At 35.4% G+C, this 22,652-nt stretch overlaps 1 protein-coding gene across 1 annotated transcript in view; it reads right to left on the reverse strand.

Moving 5' to 3' along the window:
- The window catches only part of LOC113512693 (guanylate cyclase 32E-like), a 225,873-nt gene that overhangs the window by 70,638 nt on the left and 132,583 nt on the right, over positions 1 to 22,652 (reverse strand). The window contains exons 10-12 of the mRNA XM_052903469.1: positions 20,492 to 20,644; positions 2,835 to 2,972; positions 2,189 to 2,449 (exon numbers count right to left, since the gene is read on the reverse strand). Of these exons, the coding sequence (XP_052759429.1) occupies positions 2,189 to 2,449; positions 2,835 to 2,972; positions 20,492 to 20,644 (552 nt within the window). The remainder of the gene's footprint in view (positions 1 to 2,188; positions 2,450 to 2,834; positions 2,973 to 20,491; positions 20,645 to 22,652) is intronic.

The following is a 22,652-nucleotide window of genomic DNA, read 5'->3' on the forward strand; positions in this document are numbered from 1 at the left end:
GATCTTGCACTACAAAATCAGCGAAGCGCATGGTAGACAGTGCAATATCAAGTCTTGGAACTCAGATGACTTTACGCGCAGTTAGATAAAGATTTCTCATCAGTGAACCGTAATAATTTCTTTGTCTATGCTCTCTTTGTCTATATCTAAAATTTGAACGCTGTGTGTTCTAGAACACAAAAATAACGATGTTAATGTAGATAAAGTAAAATTTAAATTTAATTCGTGGAAGTAATAAACTTATTATTTGATTTTTGTAGGTATTTATATCTTTTGAGTCACTCAAATACTCGAAATATTCGATTATTATACACTCAAATATTCGATACTTTTAAAAATATATCCTCCTTCGTCATAATCATCCGGAAATTGTTTACTGTTGTATAGATATTATAGGAAAACTGGCGTAAGGAACAGTTCTAAAACAACTTTATCCGCTGATTCCCCGTAATATATCTAAAGTTTGACAATTCGAAGAATCGCTCCATGTAATGAAAGATCGTTCTGCACTGCGTATATTTTTTTTTTATAACACATAAAGCAAACAAGCATGCGTTTCACGGTTGATGGTAAATGACTACCGCTACCTATGAGCACTTAATACATCGGAGAAAGGTATGTTGCTGGCTTTTTAAAAAGGAATATGCTCTCTTCTCGAAGATTTCGATGTCGTATCGACCCGGAAATACCGTTGCTGGGAGTTAATTCCAAATTATGGTTGTGGGTGGAAGAAACTGCCTTGATAAGCATACAGTAGAAGACTGCCACTTATTTGTACGGGATAGCAACCCAAGAACGTTTATCTATTGCTCATTAATAGAGTTATTACGACCAGTTCATAACCATTTCAGCCAGCTGATTCTTTAGGTCTTTTCCTTTGTGATTTTGGTCTTTGAAGTTTCACGCATCAAAATTCCAAGCATAGCCTTCTTGCAAGTCGCTCGCTGAGTGACTTAGACTTCTTCATAAAATGTAATTATTTTTAACTAGCTTTTAGCCCTCGACTTCGTCCGAATAACCCAGACTTGTACATTGATCAGAATAAAAAGTAACCTATGTTCTTTATTTCAAATACTGAATGTATATCAAACTTCATAGTGTTTTGATTTAGGCGCTAACAAATAAACCAACTCACTTTTACACTTATAATATTAGTACGGATTAATTAGGATTTTTTCTAAAAAAATATTTTTTGGTATAATTTTTTAAATGATATGATACAATGATAAAATATTTTAAAATTATTCTACCTTCCCAAAATAGCAATCTCTTTTTAACTTAGTCTTAACAAAGTTTATGTATAAATTATTTTCACTGAAACGGTAAATGATGAAATATTAACAATCTTTATCCTTTCTAGATGTTTCCATTAAGCGTGTACACTGTTAGAGAGTGACATTGACAATATTGTCAACAAATTCAAGGCTCGTAACTCGTTAATATTAAAAAAAAATTAAATTGTTTTTTATCAAAGTTTTACAGTATATTTAGATATCTATTAATTTACTTTGTATTATGTCTACATAATATTTTATTCTTTTATTATTTATATAAATTATATATATTATATAAATTATATATATATATATATATATATATATATATATATATTATTGTGAATTTGTGACATTTTAACCGACTTCAAAAAGAAGCAGCTTCTCAATTCGGTTATATATTTTTAGTGTGTTTGTTAGTTCATAACTCCGTCCATTGTAAACCGATTCAGGAAATTCTTACAAATATACTTACTGATTGAACCCATAGAAATTTTAGCAAAATCTGTACTTCAGTTTTTAATTTCTAAATAATTGGTTTTATCATAATTGGTTAATGTCGGGTTTTTTTAGAACCCAATGTTAATTATTCTATGTATTTATTAAATTTAAAATAACTTTCAGTACATTGTTTAATTGGTAAACTTAACGCTTAATAGGACCCTTTCATTGTCAAATTATAAAAAAAAAATCTCAAAAAAAAAAAACATTTTTTTTTATATTCTTAAACCTTACATACGGATGCCAAAAATAAGCGTCTTGTGTATGTATGTGGGTATTGTTATTCCACCATAATTTCTAAATAGCTGAACGAATTTAAAAGTATCGGGTATGGTTAGAATCTTTACATCATTCTGTGTAAGTGATGCTGGCTACATTTTTTCAGAAAAACGGTATATTTTTAAATGTCTCACCTTATTTGTGTTGCATGGAGATATAAAAGTTAGATCCTTGGCTTCGATCCTCCACAGCACTGACGCTAACTTCTGCTCGTATCTATAATGTCTAAACAAGAGTGCAGCAGCCAATATAGCCGCTGCAGCGGCGGCGGCAGCCGCTGACAGCACTCCAGGGTCGTGGGGTAACGAGCACTTGGAGCCATTGAAGCCGCAAGCTGGTTCCGCTACAGGCGGGCTTCCACCGATCCAAGCTATTCTGTGACCACCCACCAGTTCCTGTTTGATGAACGGAAAATCTACAGATATTAATTTTAATTCGTGTTTTATGATTTATGATTTTTTTATACAACTTAGAATGGCAAACAAGCTGACGGAAAGTGGTAATCGTCGCCTACAGACATGAGCAATACCATGGACATAACAGAGTATACTGTTTCGCCCATGATACCCCCCATGCGTTGCCATTCCTGAGGACTCAGGTGTTATTCCTCTGATCATCAGATTGTCGATAAGACCTTGTTTTTAACAGAAAGGTCGCCATTTGTAATTGTACATTTTGTGTCAATATTCTATATATATATTTATGTATGTTTTCTTTTATGAGCAATAAATGTTTTGTAACATTTTATTGCCATATTTGAATATAAAAGTTCTTGATTACCGGTAAAAGGTCTGATGAGTTGGCGTAATGGAACGTGGCGACTGGTTGAGCACTCCAGCCACCTGGAGCAGTGGGGTCTTCCACCAGACCAATAACGGTGAAGTTACCTTCCGCATCACCAGCCGTATCCATGTAGACCTGGTAAGCAAAGATGAATATCAACACCAATATTTAAATTCACTAAAGACAGATTTTATGCATAAGTCATTGGCATGTATACCTATATTCCACTGAAGGGAGGTAATTTTTAATAATAAAAACTGGAAACTCCATTGTTAATAATAATGCCAGATCGAATTGCATGCAAGCCCTCCTAGAAATCATTTTGCCTAATTTTTGGGAAAATAAAAAAAATAAAATAATTATCAAAATTAAAAATGCACCAACTGACCAAAGAGCTTACCTAAACACAAATTAATGTTAAATTAACCGTTTAAAAATATTACAAATATTAAAATATCGTTGTTTTGAATAATTTATAGTAGGATTTACAACGAATGAAATATTAAGCTCTGTTTACGGGCCCCATTTCAGTACGAACAAAAACACGAAATTAAACCGGAAATCCAGAATTTTATTTCATGGTGTATACCCAGGTGTATATTGGATATGGGGGTATTCCCAGACATCATGCGCACTCTACCATTATTTAGCGATTCCCCGCCATCGTAAACTCTGTTCTGTATGTAATAAAAAACCAGTTTGACTGATATTTATGACATGAAATAACCGTGCTTACATAATTAGGTTTTAATTTAAAAGAACCCCATTGTTAAACTTGTAATACTATCGATGATGTGCATCATATTCTATTAAAAATTCATAATAACACGAAGGAAAGAGAAGAATTCATGCGCCACTTTAACTTAAATAAATTTAATATTGGTCTTATTCACTCTATGTTAGCTGAACTTAAACCAGAAATTTTTGAACATCTCTGTAAATTATTGATGCCCATTAATTCTTCTCTTTCCGCATCTAGGGGTTTTGTTTGAGAAATCAGTTCAGGGTACAAAAGGACTGATATACCTGAAGAAGGTAAAAGCCCTTAATATAATATAAAAAAAAAAATTAAAAGAATATAATATATGGCAGGGAAATTACAGGGCACGTAGGTTAGTTCTCTGAAATAACAACGTATGATATGAATGGTACTGAGACTCCATAATGCCGCTCATGTCTATTGACGATGGTTACCACTTCCCATCCGGTAAGCTAACATATTAAGAAAAGTTCAAAATCATTATTACAGACTCGAAGTGTAGAGGCGGTCGTATCGTATATTCACTACACAATGGTAATTGTCGATGAAATTGCTCTGACGCCATCTGGGATTGCATTCATGTGTTAATGAGGATAAATTATTTTCACAATAAATAAGGTTTATTTCCGTATTGGTGCTATAATAATTTTGTTACGTACGACTGAAGCTACTTTTTAATAAACAAAGTCCTGTTTTACCATAAACAAACAATTCGACGCGTTCTACATTCAAATATTCTTTAAAACTGCCATCTCTTCTCCTTAAGTGAGGAGATGTGAGTTTTGTTAAAAAAAAATATTACTAAAAAACTATCAGAATTGAAGTTTCGTTTTTTATTATGAAATTAAATCTAATTTTCTCCTATAACAATAGAAAATGTAATTTAAATCTACATAATATTCCCGTGGCCAGTATAATATTTTTATTCAGCTGTCATTTTTGTTTTGTTCTAAATGATTTTTTTATACCACTGAGATTGCAAACAAACCCACCTGATGGTAAGTAGTTACCGTAGCCTATGAACACCTGCAATACTAAAGGCATTGATATCTTTACTAGCTGTATTCTGCAACTTCGCTCGCGTCAATCAGTACATTAAATATCCTATGTACTAAAACAGAATATAACCTACCCATATAGCAAATTTCATTCATAACCCACCAGTAGTTTATGCGTGAAAGAGTAATAAGCATCAATTTATTCATTCATCCATCCATCTGTCATTACAAACTTTCATATTTATACATATAAAGGACGTAATCTACAAAAATAAATATGTACCTTACTAATATATTAAAATTCAAACAAGGGAATACATGAAAGGCATTAAAAATATAACATAATAAGAATTGAAACAAAAACAAAAAAAATTTAAAACTTTAGCTATTTATCTATTTGTTTTGGCAACAATAATTTTTAGTAATCTATTTGTATGTTTGCATCGGCATCATGCAATAACTGCTGTATCAAATTAGATGCGATCTCACTTGTGGTTGTGTTCCTGAAGATGTAACTTAAAATCAGACACTATACGTTCCATCTTGATATGATCCAAAATTTGTTTATTTCGTTGAATTTTCTACTTCTAAAATCCACGCATACGAAGTAATATCCTTAGGCTAGTTGAAATAAAAATGTGAAATAATGAGCCAAGATTAAACACAACTGGCTGTATAAATTGCTTGAAGAATTAATAAAGTTTGGATATCTTTTTTGATTGGATTTAAGCTATCTATAATATTCTTATATAAAATGTATAATGTCAATAACATATAATGTCAAGTAATAGGTTTACTAAGTAATTTAGGTCGCTTGTTTCATTATAATTTTCTGTATCCAGTTGTTGTCCCAGACATGTTAATAATTCCCGCAAAATACAAGGATTTTAGACACGTGAGTATTTCTGTGCTTAGTTCATTTATATTATAGAAGCTATAGCAATGCATATGTATACAAATCTGATGTCTAGTATAAATAGATCACAACAATTTCTGCTTAATTTTTAACTAGGCGCTTATTCTTTTAATGATTTAACCGATTGTCATAAGATTTTGTATGCACGTAATATATAAAATGAAGCGCCGGTAGCACACCTGCAATGCTATTGGTGTTGTGGGTGATCATGGGCGGCGGTAGTCACTTACCATCAGGTGAGCTTTATGCGCATTTGCCCCCTGTGTTGTAAAAAAAAAAACACAAAAAAAAGACTACATAGGCTTCTTTTATTCTAACCAACTAAATCGAGATTAAGTGGACGAAATCGCATGTGATTACTAGTTTATTATAATCAGCCGGCTTCAAAAAGAAGGACACTCTCACTCAGAATTCATTTTTTATCACCGTTCATTTATTCATAGTCATTTATACACCGATTTGGAATATTCTTGTTTTTACCTGAAAGATATCCTTTCATGTAAAAACAACACTTATAAATAAGTTCTATAGAAATTTTCTCAAAATCAGTTTGTTACTACGTACTATCCACGAGTCGTTAATATCTTTGATATTCCAAGTCAAATACAAAAATTCATTCTAAATAGAATACCAAGCATTTGTTATCCTATTATAATAAATATAAATGCGAAATTTTGTAAAAATAGATGAATGGATAATTAATTCTTTTTTTTTTAACAATAATAATAAATCTATATTTTACTCTTCGTTACAATATAGTTTGAAGTCCCTAACTCCAAAGGTAGGTATGAAAAAAAACCTGTGTTTCAGGAGTTATTGCCCTCTTCCACATGTTGTTGAATTGATACTCTTTAACATAAAGAACTACTAAAAAAATTTGGTACGCGTGTAGGTTATACCCTAACAGCACATAGAATAGTTTATATACTGATTAATGCAGGTGAAACCGTGGGATCAATATATATGATCCTAAATCCTATTCTAAATCTCCACTTCTTTACTATCTCCGTTCGCTACCATTTTAAATTTATATAAATTATTGTAGTCAGCAAGTTTTTATAGTCTTGGCTGATACACTACCGCATCTAGTTGAAAAAAATAGCTATTGCAGCAATAAAATAAAATGACGCCCTCGGCTGTGTTCGCATATTCGTTTTTACACCAGGGGACTTATCCATCGTAGGATGAAACAAAAGTAAACAGTTTTATCAGGTGCGTAATAACAGTTGTTTCCCGCGGCTATGCCCGCCGAACTTTTTATTATTATTTCTACAACTTGTGAGAATTTATTTAAACAAAACAGCCTATTGTAGCTTACTTAATTTGTTATTTTTCGTTAATTAGCTTTTAATTTTTTTCACTATTTAAGTGTACTTCTTAGAGAGTAAAGTAGTAAAGAGGTTTCTTTAGGGTCGGCAACGCACGCGTAATACCTCTGGTATTGCAGGTGTTCATAGGCTACGGTAACCACTTACCATCAGGTGGGCCGTATGCTTGCACTGTTGCAGGTTTTTTTATGGGTGAAAAAAAAAGTTAACCTTATCTTTTCCTTAATTTGAAAGAATATAATTGATCTGTAGTTTTTATATACGAGTATGTGTTTACTTTCGTATTAATAACATCTTAGTTTTGCTAGAATAAACATCGTGAAACAAAATCTATTTGTTAGAAATGGGATTTTCTAGAAAAATATAAACAGTATTTAAAAATATTTTCATTTTTATATAATATAAAAATATTCCATCAGATTGAACTATTTAATTTTATTTATTCATTTTAAATTACTTGGATCCATTTTTATTAGTAAATGATCCAGTCCTCTCGACAAGCATTCTTCATAACTATCACAAGATAAATGTTCGAATCTTTTTGTCGTATTTGATTTATAAAACTATACAATTATAAATATTGTAAGGGTGGATTTATTCCTGAAAGATATCTCTTCCAGTTTAATCCAATACACTTGGAAAGCATGTGGTAAGCAGATAGCTAAAGCTGAACTATCATAATGCGAGTACATTCTACAGCATGGGTAATTTTTTTGTTTCATGTTTTTTTTTTATACTACTTAGATTGGCAAACAAGCTGACGGCCCACCTGATGGAAACTGTAAATGGTAACTGTAGCCTATAGATATGAGCAGTATCATGGACATAACAGAGTATACTGTTTCGCTCATGATACCCCCCATGTGTTGTCATTCCTGAAGACTCAGGTGTTAGGTATGGTTAACGACTTCAAAACCGCCATATATAATATATACCGCTAGCTTCACTATTAATAATATATCCTGTCAGATCGGCCTCCACTCTCTACTCACTCTATTTCCTCGTGCAAATCATTTTGGTTACTTCTTGATGAATTCATCATGATGGGCTAATAGATCTACTTTATTCCTCATCAAATCATCCCACTGGCACCCCTCCAGCATGTATCGATAGCGCAGGCGAAATAACCATTTCATTTTCATCGCAATATATATATATATATTCAATCCAAAACAGCAATCCAATCAAATCATGGCCAATGTCATGTTACACAATGGAACAAAGGCAAGCCTTTATTTCGTTAAGTTGGCGACCCGCCATAGCCCATAGTACGTTTTCTCTTGTATTCGTCCTATATCAACGAACTAATATTATTAATAAAATATGCAAATCATACTCCAATAATTAATGTATGATTAAAAAAAAAAACACCATGCCGGCGCCGGTACTATAGTAACATAGAAGATTTATATAATTAAATTTAATAAAAGAAAGAAAGAAACTTTATTTTACAAAATATGCGACAACACCCACACACCCACAGGTTAAAAAAAATAATTAAAAATTAGACTAAAAAATTTACAAAATTAACTAAATATTAGCAAAAAAAAATGCATATTATAGCAGTTTTTGTAAGAATGAGTGTGTGTGCGTGCGTCGCAATATTCGAGGTAGTGCGTAGTACAAATGCTTTTGTACATTCACTTATAATATATAGATATAAGATTATAACAAAAATGTACACAGACGGTCCTTTTACCTCATCTCTTAAAGGGATTTTTTAATCAACCTTGAAATTTTTTTTTACAACACAGGGGCAAACGAGCATGCGGCTCACCTGATGATAAGTGACTACCGCCGCCCATAATTACGTCCATATTACAACACTAACGGCATTGCAGGTGTGCTGCCGGCTTTTTAAAAAGGAATATGCTCTTTTCTTGAAGGTTATGATGTCGTATCGTATCGTATGTTCTCTACCCAAAGGTTGTCTGGAAGAGATTGCTTAGCGATAAGTCCGCCTTTTGTATCATTTCTTATTACAGTTAAATGTATTTACTATTTTATAAATGGTACAATAAAGTGTAAATAAAGACTGCTGCTGGAAGTTGATTCCATAGAGTGGTTGTGCGTGGAAGAAAATGTCTTAAAAAACGCGCGGTGGTAGACCGCTACTCATCCAGATGATTGGGATAAAACTTTAGATATGCTTTATATACAAACTCTTTGGTGTTTGTATATAAAGCATAACATATATGGTGGAAAAATAGTACTGTAAATAATAAACTATACATATTATAAAATATTTAAAAAAATGTATGAAGGGAATAGAAGGTAAAACAATATTTTTTTGAAATTTTGTCTGTCTGTCTGTATGTTTGTTACGGTATTACGTAAAAACCATCGACAGGGAGTTCACCCTTATGTCCTACAGCCTCTATGGTCGCGCACTGCGCTGTTCCAGAGATGTTTCCTCCCACGAACACTCAGGTTGTGGAATGAGCTCCCTGTCGAGGTTTTCCCAAGAGACTACAGCATGGGGTTCTTCAAAAGGGAGGTAAAGAGGTTTCTTCAGGGTCGTCAACGTGCGCGTAATACCTCTGGTATTGCAGGTGTTCATAGGCTACGGTAACCACTTACCATCAGGTGGGCAGTATGCTTGTTTGCCACCTCAGTGGTATAAAAAAAATACTACTGTACTAAATTATATACGGTTGCGGTCTAATTTAAAATCTGGTGTATAACTTAATATTTGATCTAGTAGTAATCTATTTCATTCATTTTCTGCTTACACGTAGTTGCGAACGAAAAACTAATTTTAAATTAAAAATTTATTTATTAAAGATTTATTTTCTTTTATTATTATAAAAAAAATTGGACATTTTTTCACATTAAATTACATATATAATTTGCTAACGGAAATTATACATATTATTATAGCCATTGATAAAAAATGTTGACAAATATTACTATTTATTTATTTATTTATTTATTTTCTAATTTACTGTACACACTAATAATGCATAAAAATATGACAGAGGTAAAAACAAAACAAAGGTATAAAGGTATAAAAGAGTTCTCTCCCAGCAAACCCAAATTGGAAGGGAGCATCAATGTTAGAGGGTAGAGTGGTGTACATTATTGTGGCAATTTTCAAACAAAGGAACTAAACAAACTTAAGTTTATACATTACTAATTATATCATATTTAATCGTGTATATACAAACGTATATACACATATGTTTTTTTTTTATTAAAACTTAGAATGGCAAACAAGCTGACGGCCCACCTGATGGAAAGTAGTAACCGTCGCCTATAGACATGAGCAGTACCATGGACATAACAGAGTATACTGTTTCGCCCATGATACCCCCCGTGCGTTGCCATTCCTGAGGGCTCAAGTGTTATTCCTCTGTACCCAGTAAATTCACGCCATATCCCACCCTTCAAACCGAAACACAGTCATACAAACACAACTGCTTCACGGTAGAAATACGAATGGGACAGAGGTGCCCAAGCAATCGACTTTTGTACAAAGTCTCCCTCTGATCTTAGTCTCTATATACAACTTAACAATATACAATTTAACAATGTAATTTTTGTATACAATAAATTATAACTAAATATATTGCGATTCATTTGTTGATAACATGATGATATTGTGTTTCCGTAATGGTCATTGACTGCCACAGAAATGACAAGTCATTAAAAATCGATTAAGAATCTAACAAGGAGTTTTATCAATTTCTGCAATCAAGTTTCCTTGGAAAAATTGCTTTGGGTAATTTTCAACAAATGCGATTTCTGTTGAATTTTCGTGGACTTCTATGATTTCGAGTCTTCAGTAAAGTTGATGTCCCCTAAGAAAGTATTTAAAAAAAAAACTTTCTTTTATGTTTCAAAGGTATGGGCTTTTCTGGGGATTCATAATTGAAAATACATTTGAAAGATCCACCGAAGTCAGTCAGCTTTCACTTCGTCACATAATCTTTCAATTTCACACAAATGTATAAGTGATCTTCTTCAATCTAACCTTGTTCAATTTAACCCCAAAAAGACACAAGTCTGCGCGTTTACCGCAAAAAAGACGCCGTTTGTCGTATCTCCTCACTTTCAGGGCACTTCCCTTGATAAAAAGTCAAGTCTAGGAATTCTGGGCGTTGATATATCTTGCGACGTCCAGTTTTGCGGTCATCTGGAGGAGAAGGCTAAGATAGCTTCCAAAAAGTTAGGAGTGCTCAATAGGGTGAGACGATATTTCATGCCAGAACACCGCCTGAAATTATATAAAGCCCAAGTCAGGCCGCATATGGAATACTGTTCTCACCTGTGGGCAGGAGCGCCACAGTACCAACTCCTTCCGTTAGACCGCATTCAAAGTCGGGCGGCTCGAATTATCGATAGTCAACGCCTTACTGTCCGGCTTGACCCATTGAAACTGCGCAGAGATGTTGCATCTCTGTGCATCTTCTACCGAATTTATCATGGGGAGTGTTCTGAGGAATTGTTCGGATTGATACCTGCTGCTGATTTTCACCACCGTACAACCCGCCACAAACTAAAGTTTCATCCCAATCATCTGGACGAGTGGCGGTCTTCCACCGTGCGTTTTTCAAGGCACTTTCTTCCACGCACAACCATTCTTTGGAATCAACTTCCAGCAGCAGTATTTCCGAACCGATACGACAACATAACCTTCAAGAAAAGAGTATATTCCTTTTTAAAAGGCCGGCAGCACACCTGCAATGCCGCTGGTGTTGTGGGTGATCATGGGCGGCGGTAGTCACTTACCATCAGGTGAGCCGCATGCTCGTTTGCCCCCTGTGTTGTAAAAAAAAAAAAAAAAAAAAAGTGAGCCCTTTAAACCTATTACTTTGAATTAAGTGATGAAGAGGGATGAAGTCATAGATAGTTATTGTGCTTAGTATAATTATAAATGTAAAAGTGATGACTTTAATAAGTAATACATTTAAAGTCTATTACTTTGAATTCAGTGATGAAGAGGGATGAAGTCACAGACAGTTATTCTGCTTAGTACTCATATAATTATAAATGTAAATGTGATAACTTTAATAAGTAATAGATTTAAAGTCTATTACTTTTAATTTAGTGTTGATGAAGGGTGAATGCATAGACAGTTATTACCCTCAGTATCACTATAAATATAAAAGTGACCCCTTTGAATTTATTGAAATTATGAAAATAACTTTGCTTGTTTGTTACCTCCCGCCGCTTCAACCACTCAATCAATCCTAATTTTTAATAGTAGTAATATACGCATTACGGTGTAGTCTCAGGATAGAACAGGCCACCCTTTCCTTTCTTGTGAGTGTCGTAAGAGGTGTTTAAAAAAGAGGGATGGGCAGCAGCGTGTCTCTTAAGTCATCTCCAAAGCCTAACGGCGGTTGCGAGACTACCTGCCAAGCACGGCAGCTACTGGCAAAACTCCCTAAGGGAGAGGCTTATGCTCAGCAGTGGACAGTTAAAGGCTGATATGATGATAATGATACACACGTATTTTTTTTTTATATAACTTAGAATGGCAAACAAGCTGACGGTCCACCTGATAGAAAATGGTAACCGTCGCCTATAGACATGAGCAGTACCATGGACATAACAGAGTATACTGTTTCGCCCATGATACCCCCCGTGCGTTGCCATTCCTGAGGACTCAAGTGTTATTCCTCTGTACCCAGTAAATTCACGCCATATCCCACCCTTCAAACCGAAACACAGCCATGCAAACACAGCTGCTTCACGGTTGAAACACGAATGGGACAGAAGTACCGAAGCAATCGACTTTTGTACAAAGTCTCCCTCTGGTATTTTGTATGGAGCATAACATTACCTTATTTCTGATCAATTAACAAATCCTGTTTACGCGTCGTCACGGGTAATAACTAGTATATTCGTACATTTACATAAATAAACAATCATTATTGTTTCGACGCACATCTATAAATAGATGGATGCAATTCAAAATAATGTTTATTCCTTTTGAATTTCGCTTTTACGTCTCCCATTCCCGTTCTCGTGTTGTGGAGTACACTGTGAATTACAAAATTTATTATGCTCAACAAATTATACAAGTCAATAGAATTTTGGCAAAAGTTTAATGTAACAAATAAAACATTTGGTAACTTTCTATAGAAGAATGCCAAAATTACGCTTGTTGGAACCCTATTACTTCCCGTACTTGATTATGTTGATACCTGCTATCTAGATGTCGCTAAGGAACAACTAAATAAACTAAAAAATATCTATATTAGGTTTACTTCTGGATTACGCAAATATGACTCCCAATTCGCCTTCGTCGTATCTGGCGTATTCTTTCTCTTCTTTATTCTATCTTTTCCAACCCTGTTACTCCTATTTACCTTAAGGAAAGGTTTGTATTTCTTAGTGATGTGCAGAATCATGGTTTACGCAGTGCTATATTAGTTTTTTAATTGGTGCAATAGAAATTGAATAAAACACGACGATAAATTCTGTAACTAGGTATTTTCAAAATATTTCTTATCGCATAATTACATTTCTGTTTTGCCAAAGGTTCACTGACAAAGAATGTTATAGAGCCTCAAGTCCAGCTTTAATATCTAAAAATTTTGGTAATGTGGTCAATAACAAATGAAAATAGATACATAAATGACGATATGTACGATACGAGGCTACGGTAACCACTTACCATCAGGTGAGCATCATCATGCTCGTTTGCCCCCTGTGTTGTAAAAAAAAAACCAAATTAAAAGTGATAGACTTTAAATCTATTATCTGCTAATCTATCATATGCTTCTTTGCCACCTCAGTGGTATAAAAAAAAGAGAGATATTTCATAAAGACTTTAAAAAGTAAAGTCAAGTATTGACAGAAAAATAATAAAAAATAAGTATAATATTCATACAAAACTAATTCTTTATTCTAACACCAGTAAAATTTTTAAGCAGTTTTAGTTAAATTCAAACAAAAGTTAAATATAAAAATTTTTAATTATGGATGACAAATTAGCAACATAAAGTCAGTCAAACGAATCTAATAAATAAACAATAGTAAAAGTAAATTATCCATTTATTCCTCAATTGTTGCGTTCCTATTATTGAAATGGTGACAAAACAGAATAAAATGAGACTGAAATAAGTGCTTTTTTACGAATACAAACCGTGTAAGTGAAGTTGTAACACAGATGTAGAAAAAAAACAAAGTCATAATACTGTTTTTTATTGTGTTTACATTTTACCAATGAAATAAAGGGTAATATAAAAATTAAGCATGAGTTTAATGATTCTTTTTATTATAGTTATAAAGATAAAATTGGTAAGAGCATAGCGTGGAAGCGTTTTCGTATGGTCCCGGCATAGAATACGCCACCCCTTCCTTTCCCATGGGTGTCGTAAGAGGCGACTAATTGAACTTATTTCTCGAAGGAAGGGTAGTAGATGTAGCGAACTCTTTGCTACATTTTTATATTCTTATTGTCATTCGAAATTTATATATTTTTTTGACATATTGTTTTTACATATTGTTTAAAAATATATTTTGCTAAAGTCTGTCTCCTCATCTTTTCTGTAGTTTTCCATTCTAAAATCCTCTCATTGCATATTAAAAGTATTATCTCCGTTTCATTTGGTCCTTCTACCTACTTATATTTACAGCGCACCTATTTGTCATAGTCCATTTCCTAGTTACATGTAAGTATAATTTTGTTCGTTTTCATATTACATTACGTTCTAGTAGCTATCGTCATTTACTTTTCATGATCACCCGTAGTAAGAGTAGAGTCATGTCATCCGAACCGACGCCAAGTTGTTCCGTTCCACAAGTCAACCCAGACTCTAATATCGGTGGTGTGGAGGGCGCTACGGCTCATAGCATAAGATCCACTAAAAGTGGGTCTAGGCATTCCTCCGCAACTATTAAAGCACAAAAGGCTGCTGCAGAAGCACTGGTTTTGCGCCGCCGCTTGGAACGTGAGTTAGAACTCGCCACACGGGAACGCGAACGTGAACGACAGTTGGCAGCTCTGCAGGAAGAGGTTGAAAATAGCGAACTGCGAGCAGAGTTGGCTGCTATTGAAGCAAACGGCAGCTATACTGGAAGTCGCGCAAGTCATCGGAGCTCTACTAGGGTGGTAAATGACACTGAGAGGTGGGTGGAAAACACTCAATTTATTAAAAGTCATGGAGATAGAGATGTCAGGGACATTTCTGCAGTAGAATGTGGACAACAATGTTTTGTTCCATTACCCGGTAGTTCGGTACTACCACCGACTGCCACACGGGCAGCTGCATCCCCTGTCATAGCTTGTATATCACAACCGTGTAATAATGGTGTGCCCGTAGCGGTGGACATTTCACCTCCGCTCATTAATACGGACTCAAATATTTTAAAAGCTGTAGCTGACACCGCGGCAGCAGCGAAGGCTCTTGCCTCTAATCGTGTTGCTAGCCTCGAGTTATTTCCTTTTTTTGGTAACCCACTACAATGGTTACGGTTCAAACGTATTTATGACGTCACTAAATCTAACTTCTCTACTTTAGGTAATTTATCCAGACTTCAGAGCGTACTCAAAGGGCCCGCATATGAGGCCGTCGCGACGCTACTAATGGCAACAGATGACCCGGACGAGGTAGTGCGCGCACTTGAAGAAAACTTCGCGCGTCCAGAGTTTATCGTGTTCAGGGAAGTGTCTCATTTAAAAAATCTTCCACGTCTGGGCAATGATCTGAAAGAACTCTCGACACTCGCCAATAGGGTACGAAATTCTTTAGCTACAATTAAACTGTTAAATCAGTCAGAGTATTTATACTCTCCTGAGTTATTCTATGCCGTACTAGGAAAGTTAAATCATACAATGAAAATTAGGTGGACGGATTTTGCCACACAAGATACTACTCGACGTCCTAAGCTTGAATTGTTGTCTGAATTTTTGAGGCGCGAACTAGACCAACACATTCGGTTTGGTCTGTCACCCGAGTCTAGTTCGTTCCAACAATTTAATACCGATAAACAATCATTTAGGCGAGAAAATATTAATACTGTCACGCATATTAAGGGCGAGAATACAAAAATACAAACGGTATGTTCGTTTTGTAAAAAAGATCATAATATTAAGTCATGTTCCAAATTTAAAACTTTATCTGTAGATGAAAGGTGGCAATGGTTACGACAAGCAAAGGTTTGCTATCGTTGTCTAAGAACTAATTCACATCAATGGAAAACTTGTAAAGTAAAGCCATGCAATATAGACGGCTGTCATGTTCGTCATCATCCTTTACTTCATCAATATCCGTCTAGTTCACATAAGGCAAACGTCACACAAGTCACAGATAATAACGTTATAGGTATAGAAAGTACACAATCAATTTCAAATAATTTAAAGTCGTCTGAAGGTAACGTTTTTATATCCACGACTCATACGGGTATACAACATCCTTCTACAGGTTACCGTCCTCACGTGTATTTAAAGGTGATACCTATCACTGTTTCGGGGCCTAAAGGTAGTTGTGATGTATTTGCACTACTTGACGATGGAAGCACCGCTACTTTAATCGATTCTAGTGTCGCGACGCGCATAGGTGCGACAGGGCAACAACGCAAGATTACTGTAAACGGTATTGGCGGTCTTGAACGACATGTTACGGTATCACACGTTAATTTTTACATTAAAGGTAGACACACACAAGAGACATTTTTAGTAAAAAATGCTAAGTCTATGGATTCGTTATCCTTGCAACCTCAAACAATTCGTCGTCAAGATATCGAATCTTTTTCACACCTTATTGATTTAGTCGATGTGTTATCATATGAGGATGCCACTCCAACCGTTTTAATCGGAGCTGAGGACTGGCATTTATCAATTAATCGTGATATTCGTGTTGGAAAGAAGTATGAACCCGTGGCCTGTTTAACATCACTAGGTTGGACGTTATATGGCACTTCTTCAAGTAAAACAAAATTAGTAGAATTTGTAAATCACGGTATATTTATAGAGTCATCTAAGGATGATAATTTAGAGTCGTTAATCAAAGAACAGTATAAAATAAATTCTTTAGGGATTTCTAAGACGGAATCACAACTAAATATACAGGAACAACGCGCAGTTGATATTTTAGAAATCACTTCGAGGCGCTTACCCTCTGGTCGATTCGAGGTAGGCATGCCTTGGCGTCATGATATCCAGCACGTAGGCGAAATATTAGAAAGTTCATCCGTCAATGAATGGCGATGGGTACCAACGGATATGAATGTAGCCGATGACGCGACTAGATTAGGTAGGACTATTAATTTTGATAGTTCACATAGTTGGTTTTGTGAGCCAACATTTTTACATAATTCTCCAGAAAACTGGCCAAAGGAGCCAGTTAATATCGCACCAGTTCTTGAGGAGCTAAAGTGTCAACCACAGGAATTGGTGGGATTCACTTCTTTTAATTCAGATTTGGCTTTTCCAGTCACAGCAAATTTTGATTTCTTCAGTGACTGGACTCGTTTATTACGTGCCACAGCTCGGGTTCATCAAGCTGTAGCTATTTTTAGAGAAATTTTGGCCAATATTCGAAATTCTAAATTAAATGGCGAAGTCTTTCGTTCTCGCCGGCGCTCAACGTCCACTATTCTGCTACCATTAGATGCCGATTTAATTAAAACCGCAGAAAGGCACATCTTGCAGCGCACGCAACTAGATAGTTTTGGAGAAGAATATAAATTGATTCTTAATTCTAAACCAATACTTCGAAATAGTCGCCTGAGCAAACTTTCACCAACTATTGGAGAAGACAAGCTATTACATTTAGCTGGGAGAATTAAAGCCGTAGAGGATGTTGATCCAGACACCAAGTTTCCAATTTTGCTAGATGGTCGCCACCCAGTTGTACACTTGTTAGTACATTTTTACCATTGCCGTGTAGGTCATGCAAACCATGAGTTGGTGATAAACGAGTTAAGACAAAAATTCTGGTTAGTTAGCCTTCGTAATACTGTGAAATCCGTAGCCAGACAGTGTCCGTTTTGTCGAATTCGCAGGGCCTTGCCAATGGATCCTGCCAGAGGAGACCTGCCGCAACAAAGATTGGCACATCATCAACGACCTTTTACATATACTGGAGTGGATTACTTCGGTCCAGTTACTGTAACTATCGGGCGACGTCACGAAAAACGCTATATAGCCTTATTTACATGCTTGTCTTCAAGAGCTATCCATTTGGAAGTGGTACATAGTCTGTCCGCAGATTCTGCGATAATGAGTCTTAGACGTTTTATTGCCAGAAGAGGAACTCCAATCACCACCTTTTCTGACAACGGTACTGCATTTATTGGAGCCAACCGCATTCTTAATGAATTTTACTTATCTGATGTAAAAAATTTTGCGGCTACAAAAGGTATCACTTGGAGCTTTATTCCACCAGCAGCGCCAACTTTTGGAGGGTGTTGGGAGCGGCTTGTAAGATCTGTCAAGGTCGCCTTAAAAGCCACTCTCAAAGAAAGGTCACCCAAAGAAGAAATACTTACGACACTTGTGGCAGAAGCTGAGGCAATTGTAAATTCACGCCCATTAACTCATGTTTCAAGCGATCCTGATGAACCAACCACCTTGACACCATTCCATTTCCTCATTGGTACGTCCTCAAACCAAATAACACCACCATTGGAGGATCGTGACCTAATTGGCCGTTCGGACTGGAGAAAGGCATTAAGGTTGGCTGACCATTTTTGGAATCGGTGGGTGCGGGAAGTCCTCCCCACAATGCAACTAAGAGTCCAAACAAAAGGAACGCAGGATTTGCAAGTCGGAGACGTAGTCTTTATAGTCGACGAGTCTCTACCACGAGGTACTTGGCCACGAGGACGGATCGAAAGATTGTTTCCCGGCAGAGATGGAGTAACACGAGTAGTGGACGTTGCCACAGCAGGACGTACGCTACGGCGCCCCCTTAAAAAACTAGTAAAGTTGACCACTTAAGGTTTGTCTGACCTTGGCCAGTTTAACTAGTTGGTGCAGTTCTGCACGAGGGGCAGGATGTAGCGACTCTTTGCTACATTTTTATATTCTTATTGTCATTCGAAATTTATATATTTTTTTGACATATTGTTTTTACATATTGTTTAAAAATATATTTTGCTAAAGTCTGTCTCCTCATCTTTTCTGTAGTTTTCCATTCTAAAATCCTCTCATTGCATATTAAAAGTATTATCTCCGTTTCAGTAGCATTTCTCTTAAAATATCTACAAAGCCTAACTGCAGTTGCCAATCTGACTGCCAAGCGTGGAAACTACTTGCAAAGCCCCCCAAGGGGGAGACTTATATTTAGCACTAGACTGTTAAAGGCTAAAATGATATTGATGATGGCAAAGATAGCGTAAGTTCCAAAAATCGAAATTTTATCAATCATATAATAATTATCCCAATAATGGCTTTTACCAACAATTTCGTTCGATTGACTGAAATATGTTCATTGACCGGAATAAAGTGTATAAGCCTAAGTCCTTGTCTATCCCATATAGTGCATGTAATACTAAAATTCATGAAAAAAATAATAAAAATTCTTACCAGAGGGAGACTTTGAACAAAAGTCGATTGCTTGGGCACCTGTCCTATTCGTGTTTCTACCGTGAAGCAGTCGTATTTGCATGGCTGTGTTTCGGTTTGAAGGGTGGGATATGGCGTGAATTTACAGAGTACAGAAGAATAACACCTGAATCCTCAGGAATGGCAACGCATGGGGGGTATCATGGGCGAAACAGTATACTCTGTTATGTCCATGGTACTGCTCATGTCTATAGGCGACCGTTACCACTTTCCATCAGGTGGGCCGTCAGCTTGTTTGCCATTCTAAGTTGTATAAAAAAAAGACTAGTTGAGCTATATGTAAGACATCAAGAAGTAGTAAACAAATAACCTCAGTTTCATATCTATAATATTAAAAAGGAGGGTTGATAGTTCAGCAAAGATATTTTAAACCACTGTTGGCTTCGAGTGCCCTCTGTACTCGTCCCTACGCGCATTCCATGAAGCTGAAAAAGCTATTTACAACTTTTTATTGTCTTTCCAAACCGATATTAGCGGGAGGAATGGTTTGTTGGTAATGCGAACTACCAGTCACATTGCTAGCAATATACTCTATCAGGTCGACCTTCACGTGATCCCCCTGGAAACCATCATGTTGTTATTACGATGGGCTAACCTGACCTGCCTTTTCATTTTCACCTATCATTCCTCACTGGTACCCCGCCAACGAATACCGTAAGCGCAGACGGGATTACAACTCCAGTGTTATGGGGGGAAAGGGATTGTTAGTAATGGAGACTAAAAATCCCATTGCTAACAATATACCTAACCAGATCTACCTCCACGCGGTTCCCTCTGGAAACTATCATGATAAATTCTTGATGAATTCATCATGATAAGCTAACTGGCCTGTTTTCATTGTCATCGATCACCCCTCACTGGTGCTCCGCCAGCGTATACCGATAGCGCAGGCGGGGTTACCATTCCATTTTCATCCATTAAAAAAAACTCCAGTATCATCCATTAAAAACGACATCATAACCTTCAAGAAAATAGTTCCTAAAAGTTCCTTTCTAAAAAGCCGGCATTGCATCTGTTATGCTTTTAATATTGCAAGTGCTCGTGAGCGGCAGTAGTCACTTACCATTAGGTGAGCCGTATACTCGTTTTGCCCCCTGTGTTGTAATAAATAAATAAGTAAATTACTTACATCGAAACCTTGCACTGAACGGTAGGTGGTAGGTCTGAGGAGTTTCATTAAAGCAGTACCATCAGTGGGTGATAGGCCAGCCCTCATAGCGGCCGTGGCGGCTCGAGCCCAAAGTGTCACAGCGTCATAAAGATGAGCCGCTTCTATGGGCACCTGTTTGGTGAAAGAAAACAAATTTTTTTAATGAACTACATATACTTTATTGTCAAAAGTTTTATAGGTATACATTATATTTTAAAATAATAACTACCATTTTAACTTGTAATTTGGTCGAGAAATCTCAATTAGTTTCTGGACCATTCGGGACCCTTCATCTTGAGCAGATGTGACGCATTATATTACATTATAGTACACGTAAGTTAAACTGGTAATTATGACATTAAAATTTTAAACTTGGCCTTGTGTATTACAATATGGTTAGAATTGGAATTAATTGGAAGTGACAAAGTCACAAAAGCTTATAAATTTTCTTAATTAAAATGAGGAGATAGATTACTTTTAATCTACTTTAAAAAGTCTAGTCTAATTTAGTCTACTTTGAAAAAGAGACTGGTCTTAATTTCAATATTTTTTAATACAATTTAAAATAGCAAAGAGCTAACAACCAGAGATAGAGTTGCCGTGCCTGTTACTAAGACACCCTTTTAGGTCGAGCTTCACGCAGTCCCTCATGAAAATCAACGTGGTCAATTCGTAACCATTTCTGTGATCTAAGATCGATCCTGTTTTTTTTTTTTTGTAATAATTAAAGATTGTGTCCCACAAAAAAAAAACTGACTTCAATTATGATGAAACAAGTTATTTTAAAAACTAAAATACTAAACTGATTTTCATAAAATGTCCATGGGTCCAATCTGTAAGTATATCCTTTCAAATAAAGAAAGGAATTATCCGAACCGGTTTAGAATTGACGGAGTTATACGTGAGAAACAAAAAATTTACAACCGAATTTAGAATCTCGTACTATTTGGAGTGAGTTGAAAATAAAAAAAATACATGACATTTCAACGATTGAAGCAGCTTAGCTGTAGCTTAGCAACTACAATAAATAAATTGTAATATTGATATATTACAATTTACACCAAAGAGAGAACAAACACTTGACACGTCTAGGAAAATATTCTATGATTGTCATACAATATTATCAAATTACGATAAATCTGAGAGCACTGTTTAATAGTGGTACGTAGGTGTACAAGGGAAATTGAATTAAGCTTTATGCTTGATAAGGGTACGGCAAATATTTCCTATGCTTTTGTGGTGGGCGACTAATGGACAGAAACACGAGCAAACGCAAAGTTTGACGTATTTCAACAATTCAGTCTACTGATGAATAACAATATTATAGACTTGCTATACTACGCGTAACTAGTGTGTGTAGGCTACTAATACCAACCTATTTCAAACCTATATAGTTGTATGACGTATTACTGGCCATCACAATACGCCTTTTATATAACTGGCCATCATATTTCGTCTTTCATATTTTTATATTTCTATTGTTCTTATGTTTTTAGAATTCTATCATTATTAGTCTTTGTTTTCCTACCGATGAAGACGTGATAAAAGAGAACTACAATATTAAGCATTTTAATTCATCAACCCGTTTCTCTTAAGTTGTAAAAAAATAAATAGTGACATTCTTGACAATCTTCTTGTCTTAGCAATTAATTTTTGTATCACGACTTATTATATCTGGATTTTTTTTATACCATTGAGGTGGCAAACAAACATATAGCACAGCTGATGGTAAGCGGTTCCCGTAATCTATCAACACTTGCAATACCAGAGGTATTACGTGCGCGTTGCCGACCCTGAAGAAACCTTTGTACCTCCTTTTGAAGAACCCCATGATGCTGTAGTCTCTTAGGAAAACCTCGGCAGGGAGCTCATTATTTATGTATTGTAAATATTATTCATTATACAATCTCGTACTAAATCTTTCTTTCTCTCACTCCTTCTGAATATATATATATATATATATATATATATATATATATATATATATATATATATATATATATATATATATATATATATATATATATACACGTGAATCAGTATAAAGTATTTTGAGTTAAGATATAACGTATCCCTGTAACATATTTCATTTAAACCCAAGTACATTTTGTGTGATAGAGACATATAAAAAATATCTATT

Source organism: Galleria mellonella, unplaced genomic scaffold (assembly GCF_026898425.1).
Source record: "Galleria mellonella isolate WM207_F2 unplaced genomic scaffold, CSIRO_AGI_GalMel_v1 utg139, whole genome shotgun sequence".
Classification (NCBI taxonomy): domain Eukaryota; kingdom Metazoa; phylum Arthropoda; class Insecta; order Lepidoptera; family Pyralidae; genus Galleria; species Galleria mellonella.